Below are 21,038 nucleotides of genomic sequence, written 5' to 3'. Positions count from 1 at the left end.
GATATTTTGGTCCCATTGACTTGCATTGGTATCGGGTATCGGTATCAGCGATATCCGATATTTTTTGAATATCGGCCGATCCAATCTAATACCGATACTTTCCGATATCGGAAGGTATCGCTCAACACTACCTCTGGATCTTCAGTGACTGAATATCCAGAGTGAAGTCCTGCCGCTCTCCGCGGTGGTGAATCCTCTTCTCACGCCGACATCGTGCCTCCGCCTCCTTCCTCGAAGGTAGCTGAACAAACTGTCATCTGATCTAATCAAGGGAGCGATCATATAGCTGAACAGGTAGTGCCTAGAAGCTTCTGTTGGGATCGGAGAAGGCTGCTGCATGCCATAAGCTAAGCATTAGGTACAGGGAGGGTACTAAGGAAGTCTGGCTAGCCAGGACAGTGGATGCTGACACAGGTCAGGTGCCATCACTCTGTCGCTCTGCGCCAGCCACTGAGATGTAGGACCGTAGCCAGGTCCCTACACTTTCAATAGTTTCTCTTTTGTTAAATGTTCCTTATCATTAGAAATGGTTCACAGTAGGGTTGAGCGAAACGGTTCGGACATTTTCAAAAGTCGCCGACTTTCAGCAAAGTCGGGTTTCATGAAACCCGACCCGATCCCACTGTGGGATCGGCCATGCGGTCGGCGATCTTCGCGCCAAAGTCGCGTTTCATATGACGCTTTCCTCGCCATTTTTTCAGCCAATGAAGGAGTGTGGGCAGCGTGATGACATAGGTTCCGGCTTGCTTTGTGCGGCGTCACAGGGGGTAAAACCGCCATCTTAACGTTTGGGATATAGCGATTTGCACAGGGAGGAGGAGGAGGAGGAGGAGGAGAGGGGAGGGGAGGAGGAGGAGGAGGAGGAGGGGAGGGGAGGGGAGGAGGAGGAGGAGGGGAGAGGGGAGGGGAGGAGGAGGAGGAGGAGGAGGAGGAGAAAAAAAAATCCCCATTGACCTGCATTGGGTTTCGTGTTTCGGTTGGCCCCCGACTTTTCACAATAATCGGCCGATTTCACACGATCCGACTTTCGAGACAGTCGGGTTTCACGAGACCCAACTCGATCCTAAAAAAGCAAAAGTCGCTCAACCCTAGTTCACAGCAAAGAGATGTGTATTTTACATGTTTTGACATATTTATCCCTATATTGGTGGGAGGCCCCCGCTTAGTGGGTGGCCCAGGGCCAGGGCCCCTTGGGCCCCCCTCCTAAATCCAAGCCTGATTTGCCAAATGCAACTAAAGATCCCTTATTCAAGACCTGGTTAAAACATAACTTTTTTATTAAAAACACAAAAAACTTAGGGAGGGAATAATTGTGGTCACTCACTCCTATTCGTAGGTATGCAGTATAGAATTATCTCACTTCATGACAGTCTCTTATCCGATCATATTAAACACGAAATGATCAAGAACGGACCTATTTATCAGCTGCTAATGCATGCCGATCCCAGAACTTAAATGCAATGCGTCACACCTATTGATAGGAAAGAGTATATCACAATTCTTACATTGTGTTAATCTATTATCTGGTTCTATTTATCAGAATGTAATCAGAATAAAGATACAGCTCTGATCTCCTGGTCTAAAGGCCCCGTCTCACATAGCGGGATCGCTAGCGAGATCGCTGCTGAGTCACTAGTTTTGTGACGCAACAGCGACCTCAGTAGCGATCTCGCTATGTGTGACACGTACCAGCGATCAGGCCCCTGCTGTGAGATCGCTGGTCGTGTCGGAATGGCCTGGACCTTTTTTTGGTCGTTGAGGTCCCGCTGACATCGCTGAATCGGTGTGTGTGGCACCGATCCAGCGATGTCTTCACTGGTAACCAGGGTAAACATCGGGTTACTAAGCGCAGGGCCGCGCTTAGTAACCCGATGTTTACCCTGGTTACCAAAAAAAACAAACAGTACATACTCGCCTTTCGGTGTCCATCAGGTCCCTTGCCGTCTGCTTCCTGCTCTGAGTGCCGCCGTACAGTGAGAGCACAGCACAGCAGTGACGTCACCGCTGTGCTCTCACTGTACGGCGGCTCAGTCAGAGCAGGAAGCAGACGCCAAGGGACCTGATGGACACCGAAAGGCGAGTATGTACTGTTTGTTTTTTTTGGTAACCAGGGTAAACATCGGGTTACTAAGCGCGGCCCTGCGCTTAGTAACCCGATGTTTACCCTGGTTACCCGGGTGCTGCAGGGGGACTTCGGCATCGTTGAAGACAGTTTCAACGATGCCGAAGTCGTTCCCCTGATCGTTGGTCGCTGGAGAGAGCTGTCTGTGTGACAGCTCCCCAGCGACCACACAGCGACTTACCAACGATCACGGCCAGGTCGTATCGCTGGTCGTGATCGTTGGTAAATCGCTATGTGAGACGGGGCCTTTACCTCCTGCATGATTAGAAAGAGTAGCTAATTTTAACTACTATATATCACATTACAAACGATTTTGTCAGCTCCCTTCCTCTCATAGCACTGTCACCTCTGTTGCACTGCACCTCCACACTGAATGTCCAGAGTAAAATCACAGTTTGCTTTTCAAACTAACAAAGCCTGGGTACAGGGGCTTTTTTGAGAGTTGAAAATTACTTTAAATTTACAGCAACCCTGTTTAGGCAAGTGGCATGCTCTTCTATAGTTTTGCTCTCTCCTTTTGTGTTGCTTGCTGGTATTTTTTTTGTACAAGTAAAATATATACTAATTAAATAAAAAAATATTTAAGGCAGAATAAAACAAAATTTCTTTCATTTATTATATAACAACAGACATAATATTTTTGTAAATAGATATATATTGCAAGTAAGCCTTCATATACATTTTGAGGTGATTATGTGGCTCAGTTTCTTTGCAGAAAAATAAAATTTGTTAATCGTGATTTTTTTTCTTTGTAGGGTTGGGGGAGGGGAAAGGACAGCTTATCCTTTCAACTAACACAAACACAAAAAGAATTGTATCTATATAAAATTCATTTTTATTTAGACTATATGTAGATCTGAAAATTGTACATGATAAATCAAATGTGAAATATGTTATTATGTTTCAGATAGAATTACTGCACACACAACTTACAACTGGGAGGAAAAGTAAATATAATAATGAATACCAAGAATAAAAGTAGAAGTAATGTACTCCAAATATTAATTCAATAAATCAGTTTAATGTCAGAGAAAATAAAAAAAATAAATTAAATAAAAATTAAACAAGCAAAACTGTATGTGATTTTTATGTTATAGCATTTATAACTGTGCTTTATAAAGTCATTTTAATGTACACAGAATTAAATAAAAGTGCCCTTTCTATCTTACAATATAAACTCACAGTATATAATATCTAAAATCCCCAAATTTTGGGCATCCCTGTAGGTAACATACAGTAGGCTGGGATATGTCTTTTTGAGTTCAGTCCTGCTATAACTTATTAAGCAAATAATAACACAAGAGTTCTCCTTTAAACATTCAGTCACGCTATGATTCCGTACACTGCTGCATGAATAGCAAATTCTTATGAAATTTTGTGAACTTTAGTAATTTGCTGAGATTATTCTGAAAAAATAATTTTCCGTATTTTTTAATTCCCTAAATTATTGAAAAATTCAACTTCTTCCTTTTTGACTTTACAAATAGGGTAACCTGGTAAAGTTTTCACTAAGTTAATTATTAAAAACAATGAAAAATCTCTTTAAATATTTTGCTAGGATATAATAACAGTTGGCAATGTTTTAGAGTTTAACATTTTGTAAAAATGTAATTTTTGGGGTAATTTTAATTTTATTATTCAATCATTCTATAATATCTAAAATGGCCCAATAATCATTTGTCGAATTCTGTTATTTTTTAATTGAGTAGTCTAACATTTACGTAAATGTGTGTTACATATATATATATATATATATATATAATTGTACTTATATGTTTATGCAGTAAATATCTGTCTGTATATAGAGCTATATATATTTATATAAATATACACGTGTGTGAATATATATAGATCTATTTATGCTTCTAAATTTGTATATATATATATATATATAAATAACTATATAGATATACTGTATACATATGTATATATACGCATATATATTTACTTAACGTTATATTACTGAATAAAAAAATAACAGAATTTAATATTAGAAAAAAAAAATATATATATATATATATATATATATACATACATATGTATGTTTATGAAGTACATTTTTTTTATATATATATATATATATATATATATATATATATATATATATATACATATATATATATTTGTATTTTCAGTTATTAGGTCACCGTATATTTTTTATATTACTTTAATAAAGGGGAACCAATTGTTATTTATATCTTGTCCACTGTCTCCAGAGGAAAACACAAAAATAAAGAATCAATATTTTTCCCTCACAATAAAATTAATAAATAAAGGTAATACAAAGTATTGTTGCATATTATAGTTTTTCAGTATTACAGTATTAAAAGGCAATTCAATACTTTAAAGAACAATTAAAATATGGATTCCTTATAAAAAGTCATATTTTCACATGGATATCTTTGATTACTTGCTTAATTTAAAGAAGTAGCAATGAATTTTTTTAAAATTATATTTAAAAGTCTGAATCTAATAAAAGAATTGCGTTAAACAAAACAATAGCCGTTAAAATGCTACACCACAAAAAAAATGTAGCTTTTATGTCTCTATACAATGTTTAATTCCCTATAAACAGGTCTCCAAATTCCTTTTTTGCCGCTACTCAGAGGTGAATTCACTTAACTTCATTTTCAATGGAAGCTTCCCACATCAACTCATGGCACATATTGGTATTATTGGCACAGGTTCAAAAATCACAGTCCAATTCCAAAAATTCATATGATCAGTCTTTTTGCTTGATAATTTCTTCAAATCATTGAAATGTGTTTTTTTTTCTTCGTTTGTCTTTTATCCAAAACAAACCAAAAACAAACAAATTGTTTGGAGGAAAAAAATTACAGTGTCTGTAGTTTTTACATATTATAAAAATATATTTGTCCGGTAGAGTTCTGCTCTGTGAGTCCCATTCGTAAACAAAAATAGTAGACACCTGTTACATTTTTTACAGGTTCACTAAGGGAATCCTGAAGGAAGATGGAAGAAACAAACAAAAAATAAAGTTATTACAGTGAAATCAATCAACACTTTTGTTATAGCTACATAGTATTTATTGCTAGATTTATATATTTTTCAAAGAGCAACAATTATTAACTACTGTAAACATGCAGGCATATTGATAACAATATTATTCTAATAATTGTAGTGAGATGACACATGAGGCCACTTGATAGTCACAATAATTTGCATAATTAAATGTTGCTTTAGCCCTTTAGTCTTATTCTTTACTGATTTGTTTTGCTTGTATCTAGGAGCAGAAGAGAAGATGCACCAAGTTAGGAGGATGTCAATGCCACACAGGTGGGCAAGATTACAGTGTGTAAAACCAGACAGCTCTCGTGAAGAAATGCCTCCCACCTACTGACTATTCAGGTCCATTTTCATCCATGGTGCATCCATTCAGGTCCATGACGGCATTAAAAGGTTATTTTTGTGATAATAATGGGTATTTTCTCGTGTATCAATACAAATATCTCTCAGAGGATCTTTTTATACCAAGGAATGTGATGGTCACAAGGGGGCATTCTCTCCGACTAGAGGAGAGAAGGTTTTTCCAACAACATAGAAGAGGATTCTTTACCGTTAGGGCTTAGGGCAGTGAGAATGTCACGGGGAGACTAGGTGAGCGAGAGCTAATAACCCGGGCCCCTGTAATTTCCCTCAGACTAGGGAAATCCTGACTGACCCTCTACCTGGAGTTTACACTGATGGTGTGCAAGTCCAGGCCTCGAACCTCACCCTGTCTCGTGTTTCAACCCTAGGCTGAAACCTCCAACCACCACCCAGTGAAGAGGTAATACACCAATACCCACAGTTAGCACAGACAAGGATAAAGGAAAATATACACCACCAGCAACGAATCTCCAACAACCAGCTCTCCACTCCAGACCGAGATAACAACGCACAAGACAGAAGCTATAATCGGCGACGCCCAATGATCAGGAGAACTATTTAAAGGCAATGGGCATGGCCCAGCTTCCAATCCGAGGATCAGGTAAATTAACCCCAGAAAAGCTAGATAAAATCTAGCCGACGCCAATGAGCAAATAGTGGTCAAAAGCGGAATTACCGCTGTCTGTCGAACGACCTGGTCTGAACAGCGTCCGACATGACAGTACCCCGCCTTCTATGAGGGACCCCAGGGCCCTCACGGCTTATAGGACCCGGCTTGTCAGGATGGCGACAATGAAAAAACCTGATGAGCCGATCCACATGAATATCCGAGGCTGGTACCCAGGACCTCTCCTCAGGCCCATAACCACGCCAGTGTACCAAGTACTGTAAAGTGCGATGCACTACACAAGAGTCAACCACCTTGGAGACTTCAAACTCCAAATTACCATCCACCAAGACTGGAGGTGGCATAGGCGCCACGTCCACAGGACCCACCACCTTCTTTAGAAGAGACCTGTGGAACACGTTGTGTATCTTATACACCATAGGGAGCTCCAATCGGTACGCTACTGGGTTAATGACGGCTGTGACCCTAAACGGACCAATAAACCGTGGACCCAATTTAAGGGACGGTATTTTGAGTCTTATGTTTTTTGTGGATAACCACACCCAGTCATCCACACTCAGGTCCGGACCTGGCACATGCCTACTGTCAGCCACACGTCTGTACCTAGCACCCACACTCAACAGGCGCTGTTTAACTCTCCTCCAGACTGATGACAATTGTGCTCCTAACTGATCCTCCTCCGGAACGCCGGAAGAGCCCCTCTGACTCAAGGTGCAAAATTGAGGATGTAGCCCGTAAACACAAAAAAACGGAGACTCCCCAGACGACTCCTGGCGGTGATTATTGATGGCATACTCAGCCAAAGGAAGAAAGGTAGACCACTCCTCCTGGTTATCAGAGACAAAGCAGTGTAGGTACTGTTCCAAATTTTGGTTCATACGCTCAGTCTGACCATTTGACTGAGGATGGAACGCCGAAGAAAGAGACAACTTGATCCCCAGCCGTGAGCAAAATGCTTTCCAAAATTTTGCCACAAACTGAGACCCCCTATCAGACATGATGTCAGATGGAACCCCATGAAGTCTGACCACCTCTTGCACAAATACCTGAGCCAGAGTCTTAGCGTTAGGCAACGAAGGCAAAGACACAAAGTGCGACATTTTAGAAAACCAATCAACAATCACCAAGATGACCGTGTTCCCAGCTGATGAGGGCAAATCAGTGATGAAATCCATGGAGATTTCTGTCCATGGCTTACTAGGTACTTCAAGAGGAAGTAGGGTGCCAACAGGACGGGAGCGGGGCGTCTTAGCCCTAGCGCATGTGGTACAAGCTGACACGTATGAAACAACGTCCTGTCGGATCTTAGGCCACCAAAACCGATGTGACACCAAATCCAAGGTACCTCTAACCCCTGGGTGGCCAGCCAGGACAGCATCATGATGCTCCGCCAAAATCTTTAAGCAGAGATGAAGCGGTACAAAAGATTTGTTGATGGGAAGCTCAGGTGGTACCTCCTCCTGAGCCTCGGCAATCTCAGCCTCAACCTCGGTAGTGAGAGCCGAAACCACAACACCCTTTTGGAGGATGGGTACTGGATCTTCCCGAGGTTCACCCCCCGGAAAACACCTGGACAGAGCATCCGCCTTAGTGTTTTTAGACCCTGGTCTGTAAGTGACAACAAAATTGAACCACGTGAAAAACAATGCCCAGCGAGCCTGCCTGGGGAACAGACGCTTGGCTAACTCCAAATACAGCAGATTCTTATGATCGGTAATAACAGTAACCTGATGTATTGACCCCTCCAAGAAGTGTCGCCATTCCTCAAAGGCCAGCTTAATTGCCAACAACTCCCTGTTGCCGATATCGTAGTTACATTCGGCGGACGACAGTTTCTTGGAGAAATAGGCGCACGGACGCAAACCACTCAAAGATGAGCCTTGAGATAGTACCGCCCCCACACCAACCTCAGACGCATCGACTTCCACAACAAAGGGTTTTGATACGTCTGGCTGCACAAGAATAGGGGCTGAAACAAAACTGTTCTTAAGAAACTCAAATGCGCGCACAGCAGCCTCAGGCCAAACGGAGAAATTGGTACCCTTTTTAGTCATGTCAGTTAGCGGTTTAGCAATGATGGAAAAATCCTTGATACATTTCCTATAGTAGTTAGAAAACCCAAGGAACCGCTGAAGTGCTTTCAGGTTATCAGGACATTCCCAATGCAGCACCGCTTGCACCTTAGCGGCGTCCATTTTAAAACCAGAAGCGGACACAATATAACCCAAGAAAGGCAACTCTGGAACAGAAAATACACATTTCTCAAGTTTAGCATACAGCTTACTCTCTCTGAGTAGCTGTAACACCTGCCTGACATGATTTAAATGAGCATCACGGTCGCTAGAATATATGAGGATGTCATCTAGGTACACGATAACGAATTTCCCCAAAACATGCGAGAACACATCATTGATGGAATGTTGGAACACTGCAGATGCGTTAGTCAACCCAAAAGGCATCACCAAATTTTCAAAATGACCCTCAGGGGTGTTAAAAGCCGTCTTCCACTCATCACCTTGACAGACTCTTATGGGGTTCTATGCCCCCCTGAGGTCAAGCTTGGTTAAGCACTTAGCACCCGCCACCTGGTTGAACAAATCTGGTATCAGTGGCATCGGGTAAGGATCATGAACCGTAATCTGGTTCAACTCCCTAAAATCCAAACACGGACGTAATCCGCCATCTTTCTTCTTCACGAAGAAGAACCCTGCTGCCACCGGTGAGGATGATGGCCTGATGTGCCCTTTGCTCAAGCTTTCAGCAATAATAATCTTTTAACGCTTGTCTCTCCGGACCGGAGATGTTAAACATCCTTGCTTTCGGCAACTTGGCCCCTGGTTTAAACCTGATAGAACAGTCATAGGGACGATGTGGTGGAAACTCTGAACAACCCTTTTCAGAGAACACATCCACAAAATCCAGAAGTGACTCCGGAACGCTTGAAGTCACCGCAGCCACACATGTGGCCAGGCAATTCTCCTGGCAGAATTCGCTCCACTGAATTATGTCCTGAATTTTCCAGTTAATTACCGGGTTGTGCATGGACAACCAAGGAAAACCCAAAACCACCTGAGCAGGAAGATTCCTGAGCACCTTACATGTAACCCGCTCGGAATGTAGAACCCCAATGTGGAGTTTCACCTCAGCCACAAATTCAGTATTCTCCCCCTGAGAGAGAGGAGCAGCATTGATGGTGACCACGCGGATAGGATGAGATCCTATTCAATCCTAAAACCTGCTGTGCACGCATTCTCCTCATCAATGAGATTTGTGGCTGAACCACTATCCACAAAAACAGTAATTGGCAGCTCACTGCCAGCGATAAAAACCTTAGCAGGGAGCAAGCATTGAGAAACCACCATGGAGGATATACAAAAGCTCAGATTGGTCTCCTCCACACCCTATGAGCTTAGAAGTTTTCCGCCGTTGAGTTTTTCTTAGACAGCAGAGGACAGATGTTAATAAAATGACCAGTTTTACCACAGTAAAAACAGGCTCCCTGCTTCCTGAGCTCAGGGGCTCGACGCTTCACATGTGACACCCCTGCAATTTGCATAGGCTCCGTGGGCTCACCTGCAGCAACCTCACGTGAACCTAAACCCTCTCCCATAGGTGGTGTCTCATGCTCCCCCTGACGCAAACGGCGATCAATGCGGACAACCAGACTCATAGCGGAATCTAGAGAAGCAGGAGTCTCGTACATCAGAAGGGCTTTTTTAACCGTTCCAGAAACCCCATGAATAAACTCACTCCACAATGCTGGATCATTCCATTGTGTATCGATCGCCCAGCGACGAAATTCAGAACAGTAATCCTCTGCAACTCGCTCCCCCTGGCGTATCTTAGATTCTGCTAGAGCCATTCTGTCAGGTTCATCGTAGATTTTTCCAAGAGAGGAAAAAAAACTCTCCAAAGAGTCAAATGCAGCAGAATCAGATGGCAAAGAAAACGCCCATGCTTGGGGATTCCCACTTAACAATGACAACACCAGGCCCACATGCTGAGCCTCATTACCCGAGGAGATTGGGCGCATACGGAAATATAGTTTGCAAGCTTCACGAAAAGAAACAAATTTACTGTGTTCCCCAGCAAATTTTTCAGGCAAAGGGAATTTAGGCTCAGCAACTCTTCCTGTCGCTGGCGGGTTATGAAAGTCATGGGATCCATGACAAAAGAAAAAAACAAAAACCTTTTTTTTTCTTTTTTGTTGTTGGGCCGATTATAATGTCACGGGGAGACTAGGTGAGCGAGAGCTAATAACCCGGGCCCCTGTAATTTCCCTCAGACTAGGGAAATCCTGACTGACCCTCTACCTGGAGTTTACACTGATGGTGTGCATGTCCAGGCCTCGAACCTCACCCTGTCTCCTGTTTCAACCCTAGGCTGAAACCTCCAACCACCACCCAGTGAAGAGGTAATACACCAATACCCACAGTTAGCACAGACAAGGATAAAGGAAAATATACACCACCAGCAACGAGTCTCCAACAACCAGCTCTCCACTCCAGACCGAGATAACAACGCACAAGACAGAAGCTATAATCGGCAACGCCCAATGATCAGGAGAACTATTTAAAGGCAATGGGCATGGCCCAGCTTCCAATCCGAGGATCAGGTAAATTAACCCCGGAACAGCTAGATAAAATCTAGCCGACGCCAATGAGCAAATAGTGGTCAAAAGCGGAATTACCGCTGTCTGTCGAATGACCTGGTCTGAAAGCGTCCGACATGACAGAGAATCTGGACTTCCTTGCCTGAGGAGGTGGTGATGGCGAACTCAATCAAGGGGGTTCAAGAGAGGCCTGGATGTCTTCCTGGAGTGTAACAATATTATATCTTACAGTTATTAGGTTCTTTTGAACGACGTAGATCTGGGGATTTATTCTGACAGAATATAGGCTGAACTGGATGGACAAATGTCTTTATTCGGCCTTGCTAACTATCACATTGTAAATTGTGCTAAGGTTGCTTCTGAGGCTTCAGGGATATGATAGGTTTCCCTTAAAGAATAAACCTCATTTTAATTTTTACTTCATAAACCAATAGTACACAAAAAATAAGAAACTTTGTAAAATATCTTATTAGAGAAATCTGCTTCCATTTCCCGTAGAACTGATAATTCATTCTCCAAATTTTCAAATTCTGGTTAAAATCTGAATTCGGTGAATATAGACTTCTACATACCTCAGCTAGGAGATGGCAATTGATACTGATGAGATTCTATGGAGAGGTGAGGAGACAGGAACTAGAGATAGAGCTCCTCCCTCCTTCTATCCCCTTATGGTTAGAATATTAGCAATAGTCATCTCTTGTCTCAGTAATGTAATAATCTGCTTACTCTGAATACAGATGAGATCTTACCTGTGATTTAAGAATTTTAAAACTTAATAATCAGTCCTAGAGGAGAAAGAAGCAGATTTATCTGATAATCTCTGGTACAAAGTATCTTATTTTCACATTTGCTGTTGTTTGATAAAAAAAAATAATAGTTTGATGGCTACTCTTTAACCCTTTCACCCCCGAGTCCATTTTCACCTTCAGGACCAAGCCAAATTTTACAATTCTGACCAGTGTCATTTTATGTGGTAATAACTCATAAATGCTTCAATTGATCCCACAGATACTGAGATTCTTTTTTCATGGCATATTGTCCTTCATGCTAGTGGTTACATTTATTTCATATGATTTGCACTTATTTCTGAAAAAAATTGGAAATTTGAAGAAAATTTTGAAAATTTTGAAATTTTCAAACTTTTAATTTTTATGCCCTTAAATCAGAGAACTAAGTCACACAAAATAGTTAGTAAATAACATTTCCCACATGTCTACTCTACGTTAGAACAATTTTTGAAACATAACTGTTTTGTTAGGAAATTAGAAGGGTTAAATTTGGTCAGCCATATCTATTTTTTGCAACAAAGTTTACAAAACCATTTTTTTTAGGGACTACATCACATTTGAAGTGACTTTGAGGGGTCTATCTGACAGAAAACACCCAAAAGTGACACCATTCTAAAAACTGCACCCCTCAAGGTGCTCAAAACCACATTCAAGAAGTTTATTAACCTTTTAGGTGCTTCAGAGTAACTGAGGCAATGTGGAAGGAAAAAATGAACATTCAACATACTTTTTTCACAAAAATTTTAAATGTAGACCAATTTTTTTATTTTTACAAGGGTAAGGCTGGTTTCACATTAGCATATGGGAGTGCTGCGGATGGCAACGTACTTCCTCCCTTCTTCCTCCATGAAACCATGTCTCTGCATACCCAATGATAAAGATAGGTACGCAGTGCACTGCAGGAAGCAAGGAGGCATAGGAGGAGCGTAGGCATGGTTTCATGGAGGAAGAAGGGAGGAAGAACACTGCCATCTGCAGTTTCTCCCATACGCTAGTGTGAAACCAGCCTTACAGGAAAAAATGGACCACAAAATTTGTTGTGCAATTTCTCCTGAGCACGCCGATACCTAATATGTGGGGAAAAACTACTTTGGATGCACAGCGGGCTCGAAAGGGAAGGAGCGCCATTTTACTTTTTGAATGAAAATTTGCTGAAATCAGACACGTCTTGTTTGGAGATCCCCTGAAACAGTGGAAACAAGTGACCCCATTTGGAAATTAGACCCCTCAAGGAACTTATCTAGATGTGTGGTGAACACTTTAGTGAGCACTTTGAACCCCTCAATGGTTTCTCAGGGCTTTATAACTTTGAGCCGTAAAAATGAAAAATCTAATTTTTGCCCCAAAAAATGTTCTTTTAGCCACAAATTTTGCATTTTCATTTCATAATGGTAACAGGAGCAATTGCACCATATACTTTGTTTTGCAATTTCTCCTGAGTACACCGATACCCAACCTAACAATTACTGTTTGCTTGCACGGCAGGGCTTGAAATGGAAAGAGCACCATTTGACTTTTTTAATGCAAAATTTGCTGGAATCATTAATGGATGCCATGTCACATTTGGAGAGCCTCTGATAAGCCTAAACAGTGGAAACCCCCCACATGTGACCCCATTTTGAAAACTAGACCCCTCAAGAAACTTATCTATATGTGTGCTGAGCACCATAAACCCCAAGGTGCTTCACAGAAGTATAAAACGTTGAGCCATGAAAATAAAAAATCACATTTTTTTAAATATTCGTTTAGCCCCATTATTTTTTATTTTCACACGGGTAACAAAAGAAAATGTGCCATTCAAATTGTTGTGAAATTTCTCCTGAGTATGCTGGTACCCAAAATATGGAGGAACTACTGTTTGGGCACAAGGGCTCAAATAAAGAGTGCCATTTGAATCTTTAAATGCAAAATTTACTGGAATCAAAAGCGAATGTAATATTGCATTTGAAACGCCCCTGATATGCCTAAACAGTTGAAACCCCCAACAAATGACCCTGTTTTGGAAACTAGACTCTCAAGAAACTTATTTAGATGTGTGGTGAGCCCCTTGAACCCAGTCGCTTCACAGACGTTTATAACACTGAGCCGGGAAAATAAAAAATCTAATTTTTCCTACAAAAAAATGTTCTTTCAGCCCCAATAAATAAACCCAATAAAAGGTAACAATAAAAAAGGGCTCCAAAATTTGTTGTACAATTTCTGTTTAGTAATAACACATATGTGAGGGAAAACTACTGTTTAGGCGTACAGCATGGCTCAGAAAGGAAGAAGTGATGTTTTGGAACTCAGATTTTGATGGAATGGTGAACAGGTGTCATATCTTATTTGGAGACCCCATGATGTGCATAAACAGCAAGAAAAAAAACCACATCCCATTTTTTAAACTAGAACTTCAAGGAATTTATCTAGATGTGTGATGAACACCTTGAACACACTGTTAGGTGTCGAGTTCCTGCCGCTGCACAGGGGGAACCTTGAGCCACCTCCGCTGCGGTCTCCCATTCTCCTCCAGCTGCAGTGGAGTCTGCTCAGCGGAGACGTCTGTCCCAGCGTCTGGCTCAGGCTGATACTCTGCGCTTGGTTACTGCTGCTCTTCCAGGCTCAGCCATTGTAGCCAGTACTGCTCTGCGGCGAACAAACATCTCTGGGACTAAGTCCTGCTTTTTCCCTTCTGAGCATGCCCAAGGTAGGACCTCTCATTGGAGGTCGGGGGTCACACGCTCAGGTGCTGTAGCAGCTCCCATTGGTCCTCTAAGAAGGTCCTGAAGTTGCTAGTCAGATCCGTCGAAAAAACTGATCCGTTGCATCAGTTTTTCACAAGCTGCAACGGATCCGTTTTTTCCAACATTCTTCGGAATTGTGCCAGATGCAAAAAACCTAATGTGGGAAAGTAGCCTATTCTGACAACTTTTACTATACTGTCCAGTAAGAAGGAGCCATGTTGTAATTTTTTGTAGTATTAAGAACTATGGTGTACAGAGGAGGAACATTTGTGGAGCCATACAAGGGTACAGCCTTCTTATTTTGCATGACACTAGTAGAACTATTGGAAAGCAGTAAAGGAATTTATATATGAAGAAATAAAACAGGTCTAAACAGACAAATCTAGTAAATAATAAGCAATCATAAGGCTTAAAAACAGATTAGGATAATGCAATAAAGGAGTAAATCCAAGGGCTTTATTTTGTAAGTATATTTGATATTTTATTTTACTATTCTATAAATATCATTATATAAATATGAAGCAATATGTATATAAAAAAATAAAATATTCAGAGTACTAAAATGTAAAATTGTCTACAATAATTTTATCATTTTCAGTTCTTATATTCCGATTAATTGGATTGTTGCATGGATTCTTATACTTGGCAGAAGTAAAAAAAGCAAAAAAAAAATGAAAATCAGAACTCTCCACAAGTCAAGTGAGATTTGCGCAGAAAGATTTGAAATAGAAGAGAAAATAACTTGACAGGGGGTGGACACTTTGACATGAATCAGAAAATGTTGACGAATTAGGTCAAGTAGAAATATGAACAGGATCTTAACAATGGCAAAGGACAATACTGAGGGTCAGAATTTGCCACTGGGATGCAGGAAAGAACAGTAAACTTAATCTTTTGTGATAGCTGAAGAGTAAATTTAATAAAAGTAGTGTAAATAATAAGGACAATAACATGGCATTGTGGGATTGCAGGTTTAGGGCTGCAGTAATTTCTGATAACTGAGAGGCAACCTCCCACCAACTCCCTCATCGGCTGCCAGATGATCTGCCTTTTATGTGTTGCCTTAGCAGCTGCAATAACAATAAGGTGTTAAAAGCTGTCAAACTAGGTTTTCCATGACTTCTGACAGCCTGTTAAGAGGGAAGGAGTGAGATTCCAAAATTCCATCAGCATCTGTGCACATAAAACAAGAGTGATGGAGTATTTTATGATTCACAAGGTTATAAATATTGATAAGTTTGAAGGGATTAAAAGCTATACTTTAGGTCAGTGTCCCTTGTTTTTTTTTTAAACTTGAATACCTTCTATTTTAAGAAGTTGTCAGCTATTTTATTTTTTATTTGCTTTACGTTGTTATTGTCTCACCCTTCATCTGTGGTGCTGGTTAGGCAGTGTGGAGGTTGTACCAGAAATGTCTATGTCCAGACCTGGTCAACCTTTATCTGTGCTTGCCCTTTCTGGAGCCATAGGAGTGATTCAGAAATGCTTCAGGTACAGCTTGCATTTAATGTGGTCTTGCTTTTAATACATTTTGGAGGCTGTAATGGCACAGCGAATATAAAAAACGTAGTGTAGGACTGCCCCATTATGAGAATGCTGTGACGTGGCGGGGTGGCTCAAAGAATTGATCAATTGTTCGTTGAATGTCTCATTTTTTAAATACAGTTAGAAATCAATATGTTTTGCGTTCTGACTATAAGCACCGCTGGCTTCTCCCCTTTTTTACTTTGATACTTTGTTATTGTAACATGTTGTAGAGAAAGGGAGAAGATGATTTTTAGTATGCAGGAGGTGAGCAGAGCGAGCAGTCTGTGAGGTACTCCAAATCCCATAAATATGCCATACTGTGCAAAGTTATAGGCAGATGTAAAAATGCTGTAAAGTAAGAGTGATTAAAAAAATAGAGGAACTCAGTATTGAAGTTGTTCCAAACATCTTGAAAAACCATCCACAGATCTTCTTGTACAAATCCTTCTGTCTCTTCGTATAATTCCAGATAAGTATCTCCCTGCAATTCTAAGCATTGAGTACACCATTAATCTTCTATAATCTGCTATTCAATTTGATAAATTGCAGCCCTAAACTTGCCAGGATCCTCCACTATGTTTAACTGTTCCAGCAGACTCATTATTGTGGTGCTCTCCAGACCTTCGGCAAACAAACTGCCTTCTGTTACTTGTTGTGAACTCTATTTTTGGGCTCCCTCTAGTGGTCACAAGCAATACTGTGTAGTGTTGTCTTTCTGCAGGTTGGCAGCATCAGCTGGTTCGTTATCCTTGGTTGGTTTCCTATTTAGCTCACCTGGATACTCAGTTCCTTGCCTGCTATCAATGTATTCAGTGCTCTTCAGATTCCTTGTGTCTACCTTGCTCCCAGTCTCTCCAAGACAAGCTAAGTTTTTGTTTGATCATTTTTTGATTAGCAGCGTTCATTATGTTTTTAGTCCAGCTAGCTAAAATGTGATTTCCTCGCTTGCTGGTTGCTCTAGGGGACTGGGTTTCTCCCCCCACACCGTTAGTTGGTGTGGGGGTTCTTGAAATCTCAGAGTGGATATTTTTTGTAAGGGTTTTTTACTGACCGCATAGATTCCCTTTTCTATTTTCTGCTATCTAGTATTAGTGGGCCTCATTTGCTGAATCTGCTTTCTCCCCTGTGTATGTGCCTTCCTCTTACCTCACCGTTATTATTTGTTGGGGGCTTCTATATCTTTGGGGATTATTTCTCTGGAGGCAAGAGAGGTCTTTCTTTCTCTCTAGGGGTAGTTAGTTCCTCAGGCTGGCTCGAGACGTCTAGGATTTTTAGGCACGTTCACCGGCTACTTCTAGTGTGTTTGGATAGGTCCAGATTTGCGGTCAGTCCAGTTTGCCACCTCCCTAGAGCTTGTCCTATGTTTGTTACTTAGCTGGAGTAATTTGTGATCCTCAACCACTAAGGATCATAACAGTATAGCAGGCCAAAAAGTGTTTAATGCATCGCAGAAGTGGGATAAAAAGAAGACCTGCGTACATTTTTTTTTTCCTCCCGCTTTTCCTTTGCTGCAGTCTGTTTAGCTTCTTTCATCCCCTTGAACTCTGGGTGGTTTTGAGCTCAGCTGCAGACATGAATGTTCAGACTCTGACTTCTAGTGTGGATCATCTTACTGCACGGGTGCAAAGTATTCAGGATTTTGTTATTCATAGCCCTATGTCAGAACCAAAGATGCCCATTCCTGAGTTGTTTTCTGGAGATAGATCTAGGTTTCTAAATTTTAAGAATAATTGTAAGTTATTTCTATCTCTGAGACCTCGTTCCTCTGGTGATTCCGCTCAGCAAGTTAAAATTGTTATCTCCTTGTTGCGTGGCGACCCTCAAGATTGGGCTTTCTCTCTGGCGCCAGGAGATCCTGCATTGCTTAATGTAGATGCATTTTTTCTGGCTCTTGGACTGCTTTATGAGGAGCCTAATCTTGAGAATCAGGCAGAAAAAGCGTTGCTGGCTATCTCTCAAGGTCAGGATGAAGCAGAGGTGTATTGTCAAAAATTTCGGAAATGGTCGGTGCTTACTCAATGGAATGAGTGTGCCCTGGCTGCAAATTTCAGAGAAGGTCTTTCTGAGGCCGTTAAGAATGTTATGGTGGGGTTTCCCACCCCTACAAGTCTGAGTGATTCTATGGCTTTAGCCATTCAGGTTGATCGGCGTTTGCGGGAGCGCAAATCTGCTCATCCTTTGGCGGTATTTTCTGAACAGAGACCTGAGTCTATGCAATGTGACCGAACTCTGACCAGAATTGAGCGACAAAGTCATAGACGTCAAAATGGGTTGTGCTTTTACTGTGGTGATTCTACTCATGTTATCTCAGCATGCTCTAAATGCTTAAAAAAGATCGCTAAACCTGTCACCATTGGTACTATACAGCCTAAATTTATTTTGTCTGTTACTTTGATTTGTTCTTTGTCGTCCTACCCGGTTATGGCTTTTGTGGATTCGGGTACTGCCCTGAATCTGATGGATTTGTCGTTTGCCAGGCGCTGTGGTTTTGTCCTGGAGCCTTTGGAATTTCCTATTCCTCTGAGGGGAATTGATGCTACGCCATTGGCTGAGAATAAGCCTCAGTATTGGATGCAAATGAGCATGTGCATGACTCCCGTACATCAGGAGGTGATTCGCTTTCTTGTTCTGCATAATTTGCATGATGTTGTCGTTTTGAGTCTGACATGGCTGCAAACTCATAATCCAGTTTTAGATTGGAAAGCTATGTCTGTGTCAAGTTGGGGTTGTCAGGGAATTCATGGCGATACTCCGTTGGTGTCTATTGCTTCTTCCACTCCTTCTGAGGGCCCTGAGTTTTTGTCTGACTACCAGGATGTATTTGATGAGCCCAGGTCCAGTGCCCTGCCCCCTCATAGGGATTGTGACTGTGCTATAAATTTAATTCCTGGTAGTAAATTCCCTAAGGGACGAATTTTTAATTTGCCTATACCAGAGCATGCCGCGATGCGGAGTTATATAAAGGAGTCTTTGGAGAAGGGACATATTCGCCCATCCTCTTCTCCTCTTGGTGCAGGATTTTTTTTTGTGGCCAAGAAGGACGGTTCTTTGAGACCTTGTATAGATTATCGTCTTCTGAATAAAATCACAGTCAAATTTCAGTATCCTTTGCCACTATTGTCCGATTTGTTTGCTCGGATTAAGGGTGCCAGTTGGTTCACCAAGATAGATCTCTGAGGTGCTTCTAACCTTGTGCGCATTAAGCAGGGAGATGAATGGAAAACAGCATTTAATACGCCTGAAGGCCATTTTGAGTACTTGGTGATGCCTTTTGGACTCTCTAATGCTCCTTCTGTGTTTCAGTCCTTCATGCATGACATCTTCCGAGAATATCTGGATAAATTTATGATTGTTTATCTGGATGACATTTTGGTCTTTTCTGATGGTTGGGAGTCCCATGTGAAGCAGGTCAGGATGGTGTTTCAGGTCCTGCGTGCTAATGCTTTATTTGTGAAGGGCTTAAAATGCCTCTTCGGAGTACAGAAGGTCTCCTTTTTGAGTTTTATTTTTTCTCCTTCTACTGTGGAGATGGACCCAGTCAAGGTCCAGGCTATTCATGACTGGACTCAGCCCACGTCTGTTAAGAGTCTTCAGAAGTTCTTGGGTTTTGCTAATTTTTACCGTCGTTTCATCGCTAATTTTTCTAGCGTGGTTAAACCTTTGACGGATTTGACCAAGAAGGGTTCTGATGTGACTAATTGGTCTCCTGCGGCCGTGGAGGCCTTTCGGGAGCTGAAGCACCGGTTTTCTTCAGCTCCAGTCTTATGTCAGCCAGATGTCTCTCTCCCCTTCCAGGTTGAGTTTGATGCTTCTGAGATTGGAGCAGGGGCTGTTTTGTCGCAGAGAAGCTCTGATGGCTCTGTGATGAAGCCATGTGCTTTCTTTTCAAGAAAATTTTCGCCTGCCGAGCGGAATTATGATGTTGGTAATCGGGAGTTGTTGGCTATGAAGTGGGCATTTGAGGAGTGGCGACATTGGCTCGAAGGAGCTAAACATCGTGTGGTGGTCTTGACTGATCACAAAAATCTGATTTACCTTGAATCTGCCAAGCCCCTGAATCCTAGACAGGCTCGTTGGTCGTTGTTTTTCTCCCGTTTCAACATCGTGGTCTCATACCTGCCTGGTTCGAAGAACGTGAAAGCTGATGCACTTTCTAGGAGTTTTGTGCCTGACTCTCTGGGAGTTTCTGAGCCGGCTGGTATTCTCAGAGAGGGAGTGATTTTGTCTGCCATTTCCCCAGATTTGCGACGAGTGCTGCAGAAATTTCAGGCAGATAGACCTGACCGTTGTCCACCAGAGAGACTGTTTGTCCCGGATAGATGGACCAGCAGAGTTATTTCCGAGGTTCATTCTTCGGTGTTGGCGGGTCATCCTGGGATTTTTGGTACCAGAGATTTGGTGGCTAGGTCCTTCTGGTGGCCTTCCTTGTCACGGGATGTGCGTTCCTTTGTGCAGTCTTGTGGGATTTGTGCTCGGACTAAGCCTTGCTGTTCTCTTGCCAGCGGTTTGCTTTTGCCTTTGCCTGTTCCGAAAAGGCCTTGGATGCACATTTCCATGGATTTTATTTCGGATCTTCCAGTATCTCAGAAAATGTCTGTCATCTGGGTGGTGTGTGATCGTTTTTCCAAGATGGTCCATTTGGTGCCCTTGCCTAAGTTGCCTTCTTCCTCCGATTTGGTTCCTCTATTTTTTCAGAATGTGGTTCGCTTGCACGGCATTCCTGAAAATATTGTGTCTGATAGAGGATCCCAGTTTGTGTCCAGGTTTTGGTGGACTTTTTGTGCTAGGATGGGCATTGATTTGTCTTTTTCGTCGGCCTTCCATCCTCAGACTAATGGCCAAACCGAGCGAACTAATCAGACGTTGGAAACTTATTTGAGATGTTTTGTTTCTGCTGATCAGGATGATTGGGTGACTTTTTTGCCATTGGCCGAGTTTGCCCTTAATAATCGGGCTAGTTCTGCTACTTTGGTTTCGCCTTTTTTCTGCAATTCTGGTTTCCATCCTCGTTTTTCCTCGGGTCAGGTTGAGCCTTCTGACTGTCCTGGGGTGGATTCTGTGATGGATAGGTTGCAGCAGATTTGGAACCATGTGGTGGACAATTTGAGGTTGTCACAGGAGAAGGCTCAGCGCTTTGCCAACCGCCGCCGCGGTGTGGGTCCCCGACTTCGTGTTTGGGATTTGGTGTGGCTGGCTTCTCGGTATGTTCCTATGAAGGTCTCCTCTCCTAAATTCAAGCCTCGCTTCA

At 42.0% G+C, this 21,038-nt stretch overlaps 1 protein-coding gene across 3 annotated transcripts in view; it reads right to left on the bottom strand.

The window, feature by feature from the left end:
• Positions 1–4,251: 4,251 nt before the first annotated feature.
• The window catches only part of AJAP1 (adherens junctions associated protein 1), a 446,974-nt gene continuing 430,187 nt past the window's right edge, over positions 4,252–21,038 (bottom strand). For all 3 annotated transcript variants that reach the window (XM_077250316.1, XM_077250315.1, XM_077250317.1), the window contains one exon: positions 4,252–5,085. Coding sequence is in view for 1 of the 3 variants with exons in the window: in XM_077250317.1 (XP_077106432.1) it covers positions 5,064–5,085 (22 nt within the window). In the remaining 2 variants the exon portion in view is untranslated. The remainder of the gene's footprint in view (positions 5,086–21,038) is intronic.

The sequence above is a fragment of the Ranitomeya variabilis genome, chromosome 4 (genome assembly GCF_051348905.1).
Source record: "Ranitomeya variabilis isolate aRanVar5 chromosome 4, aRanVar5.hap1, whole genome shotgun sequence".
Lineage (NCBI taxonomy): Eukaryota > Metazoa > Chordata > Amphibia > Anura > Dendrobatidae > Ranitomeya > Ranitomeya variabilis.
Note: the sequence above shows the minus strand (reverse complement) of the source record. Positions and strands in the feature narration are given on the sequence as shown.